Source organism: Diabrotica virgifera, chromosome 5 (assembly GCF_917563875.1).
Source record: "Diabrotica virgifera virgifera chromosome 5, PGI_DIABVI_V3a".
Classification (NCBI taxonomy): Eukaryota; Metazoa; Arthropoda; class Insecta; order Coleoptera; family Chrysomelidae; genus Diabrotica; species Diabrotica virgifera.
This window is the reverse complement of record NC_065447.1, coordinates 10,802,913-10,820,615: the sequence shown is the minus strand read 5'-3', so window position 1 is coordinate 10,820,615 and position 17,703 is coordinate 10,802,913. Positions and strand designations below refer to the sequence as shown.

The window sequence follows — 17,703 nt, the reverse complement described above, 5'->3', positions numbered from 1 at the left end:
AGTAGAACAACGATTATAAAAACAAATTAAGGCTTTTAATTAAAAACATAAGAAATAATAACTGACAAAATAGAAATTGCAAATGAATTAAATACGCATTACAGTACATTAGGACAAAAGTATGGACAAAAAATACCCATGTGTAATGATACATCGTAATGATACATATCAGACATCGTATCATGTACCTACCTCAGCCACAAAGTGTAAATAAAAATAATATACCAAACAACACAGCAAAATATCTTCGTGCGACTCAATTCTTATTGTGTGAAAAGGACAAGTGCGTCAAAACTATCGCACGAAAAAACCCTCGCACGTTCAAAATTCTTATAATGTGAAACAGCACTATGGTTTACAAAAAGAAATATGGCGCTTTATAAGCTAAATAAGATCCGACATAGCCAAAGTGGGTTTTTGAGTAAAATGGTTTACCTATATCAAATCGACAAAAAATGAGTAGCAATATGTTATTAAGAATAATCGTTTATTATCTTGTATAAGTAAGCGTTGGCCATTTCCATTACATTTTAGTATCTTAACGGAAATAAATTATCTTCTTGTTGCAGATGCCAAATTCTGGGTTGGTCGTGGCAGCAAACCTACTCCACAAGGTATCCGAGTCCCTGACGAGAATGGCAAAGAAGTGCCCCTTAGAAGATATGACAGAAAGACAGTGGTACTTACACTTCCAGGCGATTTGACAGTTTTTGACATTGGACATTTTGGAATCTGGTGCGAGATGTTTACTGTTGACTTTGGTCATGTGCTTATACCACAAGAACTGAATATTCCACCGTCTTTGAAAATGCTGGGTGTCAGCCCTCAGGTAAGGAAAAATGTTTTTACTTCGTTTAACATTATAATCTATGAGCTTTTTATGACTAATCACTAATGAATGTATGTCTATTGCTTCAGAAGTTAATTCAATAAATGCCTTATGGATCTTGTCTTCTTTCTAGTCAGTCGTCCTATTCGAACATCTTGCCACCTTGAATTTTTAATGATTTATCTTGAATTGTCTCCATTTTTCTCTATCCTCTGCAACTCTGAAGCAAAGGTTTAGTGGAGTTCCAATCCCTTTTGTAATGTGGTCCACGTACCTTGTTGGTGATCTTCCCAGGGCTCTTGCTTCTTGCATCATCCCCTGCAATGTCAGATTCGCCAGACCATCTCTACGCACTACATGACCAAACTAAGCCGTGATCTTTTTTTGGTCACAATGTTTTGAATCTTAGGGGACAAACATTGTGGAAGCGGTTTCCGTTTACGGGCAAACCGCGTGAATCTGAGCGGTTGTCGCGCGCGTGAATAGTAACACAGTGAAGACGGATAAAAGCGAGAAAAATGGTTCAAATTTGTCATTTGCGTCTATAACTTATAGCAAAATATTGTCTTCTGATGACGATATGATTGCTTTTGATTTCGTTTTGGCTAAACTGAAAAGAAAAAAGGTTGGTATACATTTTCTTAATCGCGAAAAAATAATTTATGGAGAATAGCATCATCTATTTCACAACTTAAAATAAGATAATGAAAGAAAGTGAAATATCGTTCTCCCTCGTGTCCCAAATAGATGGTCTTTCAAAAACGGCAGCAATCAATGCCTCCTTGTATTGTACAAACATTAAATTAAAACATTAAAACCGCGCGGAAAAAACTAAATTCTCATTCGAGCAAAAGCGATAAGGCGGGTTAAAGCGGTTGGCCCGCGCGAACCTGCTTTAACTATGTACGTGTATATTTAAAAACGTGCATTCATTGTGAAAACATTTAAAAGCGGATACGCGCGGATTGTCCGTAAGCGGAAACCGCTTCCACTGTGTCCGTGTACTTACTTGTTACGTGCAGCTGTTTAAAAATAGACTCGTTGGTTCTTCTTGCGGTCCAGGGTATTCGCTAGTGATGTTGATTATAGTTACTTTCGAGTGTTCATTACAAATCGTTACTTTTTGTATAAAGTAATCATTTACAGTATTCGTTACTTTGATTACCATGATTACTTTTGTATTTGAGTACCGGTAATCATATCGAGAATCGTATTTCTCAGTAGGTAGGTATTTTGCATAGGTATTCCGATATAGCAACGACCTTCACCGATCTGTTTATTAAGGGATAAAAATGATTTGATTACTATGATTACTTTTGTTACTTTTGTATTTGAGTATCATTAATCATATCGAGAATCGTATTTCTCAGTAGGTAGGTAGGTATTCTGTATTTTGTATAGGTATAGATATAGATCTAGATAAAAATATAGGGTTCTCGCATTCGATCTTTGGTAATGACATACATTACATATTTGACCTCCATTATACCTCCCTCTGTTTCATCTTCTATCTTCTCCTCACCCTCACAGTGTGAGGCTCTGAGGCTCACACCCTTAAAACGCACCGATACTTTTTCAACATCTCTAGTATTCGCACCATTCTTCGCCAGCAAAACATTTCAAACGCGTCAAAACCATTGTTTTTAAAAGCCTTATCTTTTTTTTGTTTACCATTTAAAAGCTTTATTTTCATTGTTTCCTTTTTAAAAGCCTTATCTTTTTTCTATGGTGATGTTGGGGCTTTTTTAATACTAAAAAATTTTCACCTCGGTTTATGTAGATTTCTTCTATGTTTTTCAATTGATATTCTGGCTGTCCTCTTTTCTTCCTTCTGCAAATACTTTTAACATCTCTCCTTCTAGCCAAATAGGTTTCTTGTTTCTTCTTAACAAAACATCCTATATTATTGATCAAACCAATCTTGACGTCTCTATACATGAATTCTGTTTGACGGGTTTCTCTAGCTGTTTATTTATTTCTTCTTCTAGTCTATTTACATTGAAGGCAATTTAATCTTGGTCTCTGTCTTGGTAATTTAATTTGTGTCTAACAGATTTTGGACTTTTTGGCAGTTCTGTTTTTTAATTTGACTATTGCTTGTGATAGAGGAGCACAAGCGGGGATTTTTAGTAGTTACTTGTAGTTACTCGAGCTCGTCAGAAGAAATGGGGAGAAAACTTGTACCCTGTAAATGTACCCTTACAATATATGGACTCTTAATACAGGGGAGTTCGTTAAGGGGAGTACGAAAAAAAATCTATCGTTAAAAAAACTCGAAATCGTCAGATTGAGATAAGGTAAGTTAAGTACATGCAGAACAGTGTATATTTCAAAAATCTGACGATTTGAGCGGGGAATAAATAAATGGGCGAGTCACAAAATTTCACAAAAAAAAACGAATATTTCGCGAAATGAACGTCTGATCGAAAAAATGGAAAATACTTGTTCAATTTTTTTTTAAATCTATCAAATGACATCAACACGACCACCCACGGAGGTGAGGTGGGGGGACACATTAAAATCTTAAATAGGAGCCCCATTTTTTATTGTAGATTTGGATTCCTTACGTAAAAATAAGTAAATTTTATTCGACACATTTTTTCGCTAAAAATCGGAAAAAACGATTGTTGTAAATGGAAAATTAAATTAAAAAATGGAAATTCCCCACTAAAATGGAAAACTTTACTTTACTTTTTTTGGTTTTAGGACCTAATATTCACAACCCAATAGGTCCCCATAACGCTCGAGTAACTGCAAATTTAGCATACTTACCTACCCTACTATAATAAATAAAGCAATCAATTTTTCAATAACCGTTTGGGGGGGGGGGGGGTTATCATTGTCTTATCGCTGTTCTTGAAGAGACCAAAATTTTTTTTAAATACAAAAATCAACTTTTTACTTAGGAAATAGAGTAATTCGTAAACTAGTTGACACTTTTTCATCAGCTTTTGTAGGTGTTGAAAGCCAACGTGTGAGACAAGGTTATATTTATAACTTCTGGTATCTTATCTTCACTTCAGCACTATTTATTGTTTCTTTCTTCTTTTTCGATGTCTCTTATTTGCTTTTGTATCTTTATTTCGTTGATTATTGTAGTTGATTCTATAAATATGTCTGTACAAAACCATAAGATGAAATAATTTTCTGATAAATTTGTTCGTGCAGGAAATTTAATACTTAGGTAAAACTTTTTTCGAAAAATAGACATCTCACGCAATACAAAGTAAAAAATTTATATAGTCGCAAGACTCGATAATATGTAACCATTTCAAAGACCTACTACAGCATCCTATTAGATAACACTTCTTATACTACTTGTATCTGTTACATAAACTCGAAGCAGCAATTACTACTTAGGTACTGATATAAGTACGCAATCCTCTCATTTCAATAAATTATAAGTACCTGCACAGTAATTTCTAGCATATAAAAAATTATTTTCTGAATAAAACCAAACTTATTTACTTGCATAATATTTAAAGAAATATTGCCATAAAACCAATTGCAAATCTTATCTCCCTTGTAGATGTCAAGGAGACTTTCACAACTATGACCTAACTTGATGCACTTTAAACTAAGAAATGTCACCTTTGGTATGGCATGAGAATAATAAATAATGATATTTTTCGGCCTTTGATTAATTTCATCAAACGTAGGAGAGACTATTATTTGGTCATGCAAACGGCACGACTAAATTTCATGAAATTTGGGTTTGACCAGAAAAATTCCAATCTACGTTTCTTGTGACGCATAAATGCAAGTAATAATCTGCGCACTTTTTTGTAACATTTGCGTACTTTTTATTCAAGGCTTTGATTATAAGATCTATATCGCTCAATCGCATCAAATAACTCGTTGTCTGTAATGTACTATTGTACATTTTTTATATTTCATAAGAGCTTAATCAATTTTTTTTCGTCTCTAAAACACAAAACGTCGAAGCTATTAAGACGGCATACTGTAAAGACGTTTTCGGCAGTATGGTTCGAGGACAGGCAGCAACCGTCTTATAATTTCTTGCACAGGATGCATCCAGCTATACCTCTCTCATTTATGATTTAGACTTTAGACGCAAGATAATGCCAGTAGCACCTAATAAGATTTTCCAAAGTCAGCTGAAAGTTCGATGTCAAAAATGAAAGTTTAAAGAAATTTTAAACCTATGTCTATCTATATAAGCGAGGTTCCTACAGCCTCTGCCACTTCTCGCATTTCGACCGCCATCTTTTTCTGTCCATCCATTCGTCTTCTTTGACAGTTCTATCTCTCATGATGTGCCGTACATTTTCTTCCCAGGCAACTGAAGGCCTTCCCCTTCTTCTTTTTTGTTGTGGTATGTAATTTACAGCTTTCTTTTGCCATCTTTCTTCATTCATTCGTTTCATGTGACCATACCACACTAGTTCTCTCTTTCAATTATATCTACACTGGAATAGACAATATTTGTCCTCCTTCTAACATCTTCATTCCTGATGTGATCTTTTTTGGATATACAGGGTGTCTGCGTAACTTTGCACCATATGGGAAACTTTTTTAATATCAATTTTACGAAAAAAATTAATTCTTTATAAAGAGCTCTGCATAGTCTAACACCTAAGGTGCAATCATCAGATATCAAATTTTGTCAACAGTATACGAGGTATGTCAAAAAATATTAATTTCGCTCAAGAGCAAACTACCTTTATATATTTCAAAATATCAAAAAAAATTATTATGAAAAGTTATTTGTAATTAAAAACCATATTCAAATATGCAATAACAGCCATCTACGAGAAAAAAAAATTCTGAGATTTTCCTAAATTACTGATTTCGAACATCATTTTTATTTATTAGACCTGTAATAACTCTTTTATTAATAATTTTAGGAAAAAAGGTATTCTTCATAAAAATCTGTGCATGGTCTAAACCTCAAGATGCAACCATCAGTTATCCAAGTTTGTTAATTTTATACGAGGTGTGTCAAATAATATGAATTTAGAAAGAATTATTTCTATATTCTTTCTAAATTCATATTATTTGACACACCTCGTATAAAATTAACAAACTTGGAAAACTTATAGTTTTATCTTGAGGTTTAGACCATGCACAGATTTTTATGAAGAATAAGTTTTTTTTCTAAAATTATTAATAAAAGAGTTATTACATGTCTAATAAATAAAAATGATGTTCGGAATCGGTAATTTAGGAAAATCTCAGAAATTTTTTTTACGTAGAAGGCTGTTATTGCATATTTGAATATGGTTTTTAATTACAAATAACTTTTCATAATAAAATTTTTTGATATTTTTAAGTATAAAGGTAGTTTGCTCTTGAGCGAAATTAATATTTTTGACATACCTCGTATACTGTTGACAAAATTTGATATCTGATGATTGCCTCTTAGGTTTTAGACTATGCAGAGCACTTTATAAAGAATGACTTTTTTCGTAAAATTGATATTAAAAAAGTTTCCCATATGGTGCAAAGTTACGCAGACACCCAGTACCACACGCTCTCCTTAGATAATCCATTTCTACTACTTCTATTCTATTTCGATATTTCTTCGTGGTCTGCCAAACTTCTGCCCCATAAGTCATAATAGGCTCTACCAAGGCACGATAGATTGTCAATTTTGTTTTTTGTCTTACATCTTTAGACCATAGTAGAGAGTTTAGAATGTTTACTGCTTTTTTGCCCTGCTGCGTTTTGTTTTCGATGCTCTTTTGGTAGTGCTTTCTTTAGATATTATAGATCCGAGATATTTATATTCTTTACATATTTTTGTGGTTCTAATTTCTAAATCTGGATCTTCTTCATCATCCCCTATTTTAAGATACTCTGTCTTTGACTTATTCATATTGAGGCCCCATTTTTCATATTCTTTCTTTAGTTTTCTAAACATGTAGTCCATGTCTTCCTCATCATTCGCTACGACTGCCTGATCATCTGAGAAAAACAAAGTTTGAAACCTATATTAAAAGATTATTTCATTTGGCGTACCCTCAAGCACATATAGATTTTCTGAAACAAATTGGTATAAAGACATGCATATGCATAGATGAACTACAGGATGTTGAAATGCAACAAGCAATCCGATTACAACATCAATAAACGCTAAATGGAGCATTAATCTGAGCACAGTAATATGAAGCGGCCAAAATTATTTCTAGAGCTCGCCTAAAATTAAAAAAAAAATTCGAAAAAATAAGGAAGCCACTAACGAAAGAGAAGAATGGAGGGGCCTTTTTTTTCCTAGTCGTTACCCTTCAATTTTCTATTTATAAATCTCCAGATGCTCACAGTTAAACAGGAAGAAGATTAGACACCTGGAATGGCCTAAACAGATTCAAAAGGAAAATAATGACTTAAAAGTTCCATGGGAATGACTAATAGATGGAGTAAGACCTATTTTCCAGAAAATGGCCAAATATACTGAAACTATGAAGGCGTTCTGGGATCAACGGGATCTCTGTATCTTTTCAAAGGTCTATTATATCGAAAATGGGAAAGTCCCACTGGAGTACGTACAGTCCAACAATTATTTTTATTGCCCAAATCACACATTAAAAGTGTGTTGCAAGAACTTTACAGTAACCTTCCTGGAGAACATCTTGGAGTCAAAAAATCACGTATCAGTGTTCGAGACAGATCTTACTGGAATAGTTGTCAAGACTAAGATGCAAGACGAATGGATGCAAGAAATGCAATTTATCTAACGGTAGAAAAGGTCCTAAAACAATATGTCTTGGTAAAATGATACAATGTCTTTTTGGAGAGCATTCAAATGACTTGCAGTAAATATTCTCGGTCAACTTCCGATGATAGAGAGAAAGAACAAGTACTTAATGGTCGCAATGGATTATTTTTGTAAATGCCCTGAAATTGCACCCCTTCTTAATCAAGAAGTGACTACAGTAGCAGAAGAATTCATAACACACGTCATATCAAGACATGAAGTTCCTTTAGAGTTACATTCTGATCAAGAACGAGATTTTCAATCAGAATTATCCAAGAATTAATGAAAATCTGAGGTATTAAGAAAACTCTCACTAAGCGTCGTCTCCATCCACAATCGGACGGAATGGTCGAAAGATGTAATAGAACTGTTTGTCAACATTTTTCAATGTTTGTCGCTGATAATCAAAAAGATTAGTATAGGTATTTTAATTTCTCTATTCTTGTTAGCCTGTAGAGGTTCAGAACATAAAGCAACTGGTTATTCTCCATCGATTGCGAATCATTGGAAGAGAAATGAAGCATCCTCTAGATTTTATTTTTAGAAGACTGAAAAATTAGAGAAAGTCTACGAATTTGGTCGTGAAAATTTGAACCTTCAAAGTGATACAGCCAAGGCCAAGCTCGAGATGCATGCCACCGTAACAACTTTCGAAAGAGATGAACGAGTATGATTATACAGTCCCAAACGTAAGGAAGGCCTTTTTCCAACACTTCAACGAAACCGAGAAAGTCCGTACATCAGTTGTCCTACAGAAAATAAATGATCTGATCTACCGCACCCAATTTTTGGGCTACAAATATATTCGAGGTAGTCCGCATGTGGTTTTCTGCACTTAATAGTTTTGGTTTTTTATAAAACCATTGCTTTGATGACGTTTCAGCAAGACCACACTTGTCATTGTCAAATCAGATTAGTTATGTTTCTTCCTGAAGTTCTCCCCGAACAACTTTGTAGAACAGCAATCTCGAAAATACCCACAACTCTCATAATTACTAATCTTAGTCTGGCGCCAGCAACTATCTACCATCAAAAAATCTAGCGACACATAGAAGCAGGTTTATGGAGTCCCCAGTCTGAAATGACTAGACTCCGGAAAGAAAATTCTGGAACAGGAATAGATAATCTGTATTGAACGGACTCATTCATTATTTTGGAATGAAGTGCGCGTGTTATAATGTTGAAAATAAATTGTAAATAATAATTGTAGATATAAATTATATGTTTTAGTATAAATAACAGAATGTAATAAATTAAAATAAAGACTAATAAATTAAGTGTTTAAATTAAAAACAAAAATAATAATAAATAAATTAAAAACCTAACAATAAGTTACAACAAATGCCAAATACTTATATTAATACTTGCTTTAATATAGCTAGCTTAGGTGAATAGAGCTTGTGGGTATAGCAAGTGTCCCTCCACAACACGATGTTTAATAAATGTTTCTGTTGTTACAGAAGCTACACCAGGTTCAAGCGCAGAAAGAGCCGAGTACGACAGGGTCGAGTTCGAGGCCATCGTTTGTAGGGGGACACTTGCAGGCCACCACGTATCGCCCGCCATCTTTTCTCCAATTTTTCGGTATCGGAAGAAGAAACGACGATATTAGTCAACAGAACTCGATCAGTTACGTTCCAAATGAACAGCTGAGGCAGCAGCAACAGCAACAGGCACAGTATCAGCCGTTTAATCAAGTGCAGCAACCTCAGAATCAGTATCAAGATCACCAAGGTCGAAATCAACAAATTTATCATAATAATAACTACCCGCAAACTCAAGAACAAAAATTGCTTGAGCTGCAACAGTTACATAGATTCGGTCACTTACAACAAAACACTCAGTTTCAATATCAGCAACAAATCAAACCACAGATCAATTACGCACAACAACATGTCGATATAAAACCATCCATTTCACTACAATTTCCACAAAACTTTGCACAAGAACAGATATCCAGGCGATCTTTTCATCCTGAACAAGTGGCTCAATATAGCAACGTTCCTCAGGCGAATTTTGCCCAGTACCACCAAAATAGAAGGCAGTACGAAGAACAACAAATATATGACCGACTTCTACAAGAGAGGAAATTACAAGAAGAGCAACAACTTAGAGCGCAGTTGAGCAGGCAGTACAACAGATTCCAGTTAAATGGAAACTACAACCACTTGGGATAGACTAAGGGTGTCTAAAAGGATCTCTGGGTGTAGAGTTAGTTTATATGTATATTTATTTTGGACCTTTTGTACGCATTTATCTTAAGCCAGCAGTATTATCGTTTATTTCGTTTTTTTGTGTCGTTTACAACACTTATAAAAAACGTTTAACATAAGATGGGTAGAGAAGGAGTCATGGATCTTTATCAGTGGGCAGTCAATTAAACCGTGCGCATGAAATAATGATTGTCTGCTTGGAATTACCAAGGCAGTGGCCACTGCTTCCATTAATGGCTATATTTTTTATTTTGACAATCAAACATTATGATGTACATATGCCTCAAAAGCGCAACCAGTTATCAGTATTTGTATTTGTATAAATAATACTAGAAAAAAATTGCAGATAAGACTTGTCGTTCTTGATTTGGTGATCAGAATTGGCCTACTAGATCGCGTGATTTAATACCAATTGATTTCTTTTATGGGGTTATTTGAAGTCAAAAGTTTTCTATTCAATTCAAATCTTGAGTAAATTTTGGGACACGAAAACGTCCTACATTTTTTAACGTATATTTTAGTTTTAAATGCACGACAACGATATAATTTCATAGATTTTCACATGATAGTGGATTAAAAATAGATATTTGATCTCTTTAGAATAGAATAGAAGTATGCTTTATTGTCACTGAAAATACAAATTTTATGGACAAAGCTTAATTAAAGTCAGAAAAAATAAATAAATAATATTTAACAATAACAATAACAAATACAATTTTCTGAAATTTGATAAATCGTCAATATAAAAAAAAATATACATAAATACAAAATATAAGTTAATAAAGTAAAGAAAAGAAAACAAAATGGATATATTTGCAACAATTTATAGAAATTGCAAAGTGAATATACAACAAAGTAAACTATTTATAGACATAGGAACTAATAAGTTTAACATGCATGTGACACCCAAATATAGATAAGTTTGGTTACTTGTACATTACTGTAATTTCTTAGTTAGTCATTCAGAAACTCTTGTACTGAATAATATGGTCTTTTAGATAGATGAGCTTTTGTCATTTTACGGAACTTGGGGAAAGATGTTGCAGATTTGAGTTGTAAAGGAAGATGGTTGTATAGTTTTTTTGCGGAATATAATATAGATTTCTTTACTAAAGGTTTTAGGTATTATTAAGGATCAGTAAAGATCCATGGCTTCCAATGAACCTGAGATATTTCTTTAGAAACAAAATCAATAACCAGTGCAACGCTTGAATTGTAAGCATTTGTATTTAACGAAAAATTAATACGAATTACATTTTAAGAAGCATTTCTACAGCTTACTTTTCCATTCAATTTATTAACTATTACACATTTTCATTGACAATTTTCATTGTATATATTTTTTGTATATATTTTCCTTTATATGTCAACTTTTCCTTTTGCAATAAATACGAAAGTTGCCGTAGCCTATATTTTGAGTCACTTCTTTTAAGCTACATGCCCTTCATGACCTCCTATATTGTAATTTTTGTTTTTTTCTGACCTTTATAACCATTTATGATTCATTTACGGTAAATTTATGTTTGAAAACTCAGTTACGGGCGTTGTTAAGATTGATGAATTTTTTAATATTTTACCACTTTTCAAAAAAAAAGTGTTTATGAAAAACAGGGTCTTATAATTTATAAATAGATGTAAATCTGTATGCCAAACTAATATTTTGCTCAAAAATGAATAACCATTTTCAATTTTTTGATTGATTTATTTATTGCGCATTTTTGATTTACATTTACTCTGTGTGGAGTATGAAGGGAACCAGTCTCGTTGGAACTTTACCGCGCTGAGCAGATGTGACGTGAATTGTAAATTGTAGAATTCCCTCATCTTCCTTAGTCTCAGCATCCGTATGGCTTGCAAATTGTAGAAGCCTCGGAGGTGTAACCAGAGAAGGTTCCCATTGTTTTCATTCTGGTGGGATATGTTATGTGCCATTAGAGTGAAAACTTAGTCTTTTCTAATATTTTGCTATTTAAATAGAAAATATATTCCAGTTAAAAGGGTAGTTCTCGATCTTTAATTTGACAAACAAAATATCATAACTTATAGTTTGTTCTGCTTTTACCAAAATGTTTATAGACTGCAAAAGCACATTTTACCGGCATATTGCAACAACAAATTTTTCCGGCATACTGCAACTAGATCTCTGAATAACAACTCGCCGGCAAATATTTGATCACCCCGTATTATTTCATTGACTACACACTATCATCAATAACACTACTAGTCCAGGGCGCATCTGTTTTGAGATGGACGTTGAGAGGTGAGTCATATTTTTTGCAGAAATTGCTTGAAAATAACTCATATAATAATAATTGAGTTATCCTACCACTTAAAAAGGTCCGGAACATTGTTTAAATAATCAAAATGTCAAAAAATGAAGGAAAAATTCGATTTTTGAAGTTATACTTCTTTACGCGCGATGAGGGTGAATTTTTATATGTTAAAACCAGGCGCATACGCATCACCCAGGCGCATACGCGCATTATAATTTTGTTCTGATTGGATGTTCAAATGACATGTCAAAAATTATCCAATATGGCAGCCGTAGGACAGCTGTGGTTTGGAGGAAAAGGTAAATGTAAACAAATGTATAATATATTAGTTTTATTGTTGTGAGGACAGAAACAAAACAGTTTATAATATTGTAGTGACTTTTAAATAGTTTTTAAAAGCAACAGGTACGTAATAATTGTTAATGTATCATGGGTATAAACCTACCTGTTTGATCTGCCAAAATACATAGTATGTAATAATGTAATACTTTTATTTATATAATTTGATTACCATCAATATTCACCTAATATATTGTTTTCTTACTATATGTTTTGTTGTATTTTTTTTCAATTCTAAAGTCCACTTTACATCAACAATAATTGAATAAGAAATTGACAAGTTATTCAAGATCAAATTTGGCTTATACAAAACACAATTCTACATCCAATTTTGCCGTGAATAAAAAGAAAATAAAGAAATTTGACAAAATAAAACATATCCAATTGTTCTATTTCATCAAATTCCTTCATTTTCTTTTACAAACCATACATTTTGTACTCGTCAAATTTGGCCTTGAATAACTTTGTCAATTTCTTGTTCAATTTATTGTTGATGTAAAGTGCACTTAAATCATTTCAATTCAAAATTAAAATAATTTGATCAATTTTCAAAATATCACAAGTTTAATGACGTTCTACACCTTCGGCAAAGAATTAAGGATTTGCATGAAATTTTAGTATGTTATAGTTTACTTCAAAAAACTAAGACTTGATTTTTTAAAAAATGTTTTACCGTGCCGTTTAATTACTATTAAGGGTCAAAGTTAAGTTTTAACATGGGCTCTTATGGGAATTCTTAAAAAGTTAATAACTTTTGACCCAAATTTACGATTTTTAATTATTTGTGCTTAAATTAAAGGTATTTTTGTAAGGAATAACATATTAAAAAATGAGGATTGTTTACCATACCATTATTAAATAAAAGTGAAATTACTGTTTCGAAATTTAACAAAGTTGATAGTAGTGAGATCAGCTGCACTCATAATTATATCCGAAACGTACGTGTCAATCACATGACCTCGGTGGTCTAGTTGTTGAGCGTTCGGTCAGAGTTCGAAACGTCCCGGGTTCCAATCCTCTACGATTGATTTTTTTTAGTTGTTTTAATAAAATTTTTTTGAAAGTGGTAGATAAGAAAGTTAGTTTAATATTTAAATAGAATACAATTACTTCGTTAAAATTATATAATAGAAGTATAACTTCTTACGTGCGTACAAAGTACACACACATTCTTTTTTTCTTGGTTTTTTGATTATAACTTTAAAAGTATTCATTTCCGAGAAAAGTTGTACTGATATGAAAGTTGCATAATTAAATTTTCTACAATGTAGAATTGGTTAAAAATTTTAAAAATTGTCACCCTTGTTGCAAAATAGCAATAATTGCGAAAAAAACATAAAAAAAACAAATATTTGCATTTTACGTTTTTCAAACATTTATGCTAAACTTAGGACCTTCATGTTTTACCCAGAAAAACTTTGTGATATAATAAAACAAGACTGTACATTTCATTAAGATTAGTTCAGTAGATTTTGCAAAATAAATTTTGCAATCCAGCTTTAGCAAAAAAAAATCATTTTTTCAAAATGACGCAGGACTGAAAATAAAGCAGATAGCAAGTTGAATTTTTTTTCGTATAGAAGAGTTCTGTACTTTTCATTTGCAATTTGCAAAATTAAAATCGGTTAACTAACACGGCGTCAGGAATTTTTTTTAAATAAACATTAATTTTTGGTGCTACGCGCAGGACAGCGGTGTTCGATTCACACAAGTTGATTTCCACCAAAATTTCTTCCAATCTTTATCTAATATATTATTTTTTGCTCTATGTTTTGTCGTATTTTAATATTTTAATTCCCAAAAATCAAACTAATTTGTTTATTGTTTGTGAAATATTGTTTAACAATTAGTCCTGTCGCCAGGGGGGGTACAACGGCCTCGTTAATTCAGATGGACTTACTCAAGTTTTTTTTATGTATTTTGACCCGTAGAACACGAATTTTTTGGGTAACAGTTGATCCGAATGTCGATAAGATTGTTATAGACCAAGAACTTGAGGAATCAAATAACAGCGATTTTTGGCAAAACAAAACAATATTTTGTATTTTTTGGGCCATTTTAAGTAAAAAATATTTCTACAAGTTTTTTCGTAGGATGCACAGTTTTCGAGATAAACGCGGTTGAACTTTAAAAAAATCGAAAAATTGCAATTTTTGAACCCGAATAACTTTTGATTAAAAAATAAAATAGCAAGTCTGCTTACCGCATTTGAAAGTTTAAGTCAAATTATATCGGTTTTGATTATTTGCATTGGTAAAAATTTATTTTTTTATTGTTTAACAAAGCTATAAACACGTAGGGTTTCCCGTGCTTTTACATGCGTTTTAACGCATGTAACGTAGAAATAGTCTTGATTGCACTAGTACCTATTCTACCTACTCGTTCGATTTTAAATGAGAAATCATAGAAACATCACTCACGCACTAGTTGTTTGTAGCTTTGTTTAACAATAACACAATAAATTTTTAGCAATGCAAATAATCAAAACCGACATAATTTGACTTGAACCGACAGAATTGCTATTTTATTTTTTAATCAAAAGTTATTCGGGTTTAAAAATTGCAGTTTTTCGATTTTTTCAAGGTTCAACCGCGTTTATCTCGAAAACTGTGCATCCTACTAAAAAACTTGTAGAAATATTTTTTGCTTAAAATGACCCAAAAAATACAAAATATTGTTTTGTTTTGCCAAAAATCGCTGTTATTTGATTCCTCAAGTTCTTGGTCTATAACAATCTTATCGACATCCGGATCAACTGTTACCCAAAAAATTCGTGTTCTACGGGTCAAAATACATAAAAAAAACTTGGGTAAGTCCATCTGAATTAACGAGGCCGTTGTACCCCCCCTGGCGACAGGACTAAATTGCAAAGGTTTAAAAATAATAAACTTTTATTCTCTCAGTTAAAATATATGAGCAAAAAAAGTTTTTTGCTAAAAAAGTATTATTTCAAAGGACAGAATATGTGTTTTTATTTTGCATTAACAAATTTATTTATATCACAAGGATAAATTTATTTATTTATATCGAAATGTCATCATCATCATCATGGTGCTACAGCCCTTAGAGGGCCTCGACCTTCTCAAGCGTTCTACGCCATTCTGTTCTGTCCCTTGCCTGCGCTTTCCAGTTGCCGACTCCGATCTTCTCGGCATCTTCTGTTACCCCGTCCATCCACCTCAACTTTGGTCTACCCCGTCTTCTCATTCCCACGGGTTGAGCTGTTAGAATCCTTTTTACCATGTTCGATTCAGGGGCTCGGGCTACATGTCCTGCCCACTGCAGGCGATTTCGCTTAATTATAGTGATAATATCTTTTCCACCAAACGTTTGCTTGTAGATATTCTGCAGTTTAAAGTTATATCTACGCCTCCATGTTCCGTTCTCAAAAACCGCTCCGAATATCTTGCGTAGTACCTTTCTTTCAAAAATTGATAGAGCGGATTCATCTGTTTTAGTTAGCGTCCATGCCTCTGAACCATATGTGAGAACGGGGACTATCAATGTTCTATACAGCCTTATACGAGTTTTTGAGACAGACGTTTGTTAGATAAGTACTTTGATAGACCATGATAACACCTGTTTGCAATTATTATTCGCCTTTTTATTTCCTCAGATGTGTCATTATTGGGGTTAACCGATGTCCCTAGATATATGAACTCTTTGACCGCTTCGAAGTTTTGGTCATTGATGATTAGATCTGCATCAACATTTCCAGCTCTTGTGTTTGTGTTGGTCGCCATGAATTTTGTTTTATTTTGATTTATATGTAACCCCATTAGTTCTGCTGCTGCTACTAGATCGGTTAGGATTTCCGCAGTTCTCGCCCTGTTTCTTGTTATAATGTCCACGTCATCTGCATATGCAAGAATTTGGACTGATCTATTAAATATTGTTCCTCTGCTATCTAAATTAGCGTCTCGTACTATCGAAATGTACTAAAGATTAAAATTTATCAATCATTATCAAAGGTCATTGGAATGCCCAATCAGAGCAAACGTATCCGCTGTCCTGCGCGTAGCACCAAAAATTAATGTTTATTTAAAAAATTCCTGACGTCGTGATAGTTAACCGATTTTAATTTTGCAAATTGAAAATGAGAGGTACAGTATTCTTGTATGTGTAAAAAAAATTCAAGTTGCTGTCTGCTTTATTTTCAGTAATGCAACATTTTGAAAAAATAAATTTTTTGCGAAAGGTGGATTGCAAAATTTCTTTTGTAAAATCTATTAAACCGATCTTAATGAAGTTTACAGTATTGTTTTATTATATCATAAAGTTTTTCTGAGTGAAATATGAAGGTCCTAAGTGTAGAATAAATTGTTGAAAAACGTAAAATGCGAGTACTTGTTTTTTATGGATGTTTCGCAATTATTGCTTTTTTCAACAAGGGTGACAATTTTTAAAATTTTTATCTAAACCTATATTGTAGGAGACTTAATTATGCAACTTTTATGTCAGTGAAATTTTTCTCGGAATACTTTTAAACGGGCACCACACTCTAGGCGAAGTTACTTCGTCAAAGTTGACGAAGTGCGAAGTGCCTCTCTACACACTCGTTCTACTTCGCGAGGAACACATTCAAGCGGTGCGCTACCGACAAAGATCCCTTTGACTCGGACGCACCAGACCGACAGATTTCGGAAGTAGAACGAAGTTAGAGAAAGTTACACAAGGTGGCCGTCTACACTCTCGTACTTGTTGAACCTCGATCGACTTCAGCGAGAGTGAAGTGCGGGCTTTAAAGTTATAATCAAAAAACCAAGAAAAAAACCGATTTTTTCCTTCATTTTTTGACATTTTGATTATTTAAACAATGTTCCGGACCTTTTTGAGTGGGAGGATAACTCAACTATTATTATATGAGTTATTTTCAAGCAATTTCTGCAAAGAAATATGAGTCACCTCTCAACATCCAAATGTACTAATATTTTTACAGATGCGCCCTGGTCTATACTGCCAAAGATTCTTTTGATTTCCTAAGGCAAAAATGTTTTCAAACACTCAAACAATAAACAATCGCTGATGCCGGCTAAAGAGGCGGTATGGCTTGTTTCCTTTAATTCGAATGACCCCCAAAAGATGGGAATGAAATCCAAAAAGTCGTTATCGCTGAAAGTTAGAAAGACCTGCAGACGCTACTAAACACAATTTGTGATACTGGGAAACAGTTTGGTTTGACAATAAACATAAAGAAAACAAAAACCATGGTGAAATGAAATTCGACTCGATTCAAGTTCTCTGTTTAACCCAGGTATGACAATACCAAAAGGCACCGCTAGGAAAATATTCCAATTTGCGGTTCAGAGAACCCGTATGAAACGAGTCTGT

The 17,703-nt window shown here is 33.2% G+C and overlaps 1 protein-coding gene across 2 annotated transcripts in view; it reads left to right on the top strand.

Moving 5' to 3' along the window:
- The window catches only part of LOC114333861 (protein Skeletor, isoforms B/C), a 180,250-nt gene that overhangs the window by 104,208 nt on the left and 58,339 nt on the right, over positions 1 to 17,703 (top strand). Inside the window, exons 5-6 of one of the 2 annotated variants that reach the window (XM_028283956.2) lie at positions 570 to 829; positions 9,008 to 9,837. In XM_028283956.2, the coding sequence (XP_028139757.2) occupies positions 570 to 829; positions 9,008 to 9,724 (977 nt within the window). In that variant the 3' untranslated portion in view covers positions 9,725 to 9,837. Of the gene's footprint in view, positions 1 to 569; positions 830 to 9,007; positions 9,838 to 17,703 lie in introns of those variants that run through there. The other variant, XM_028283888.2, reaches the window with a different exon arrangement.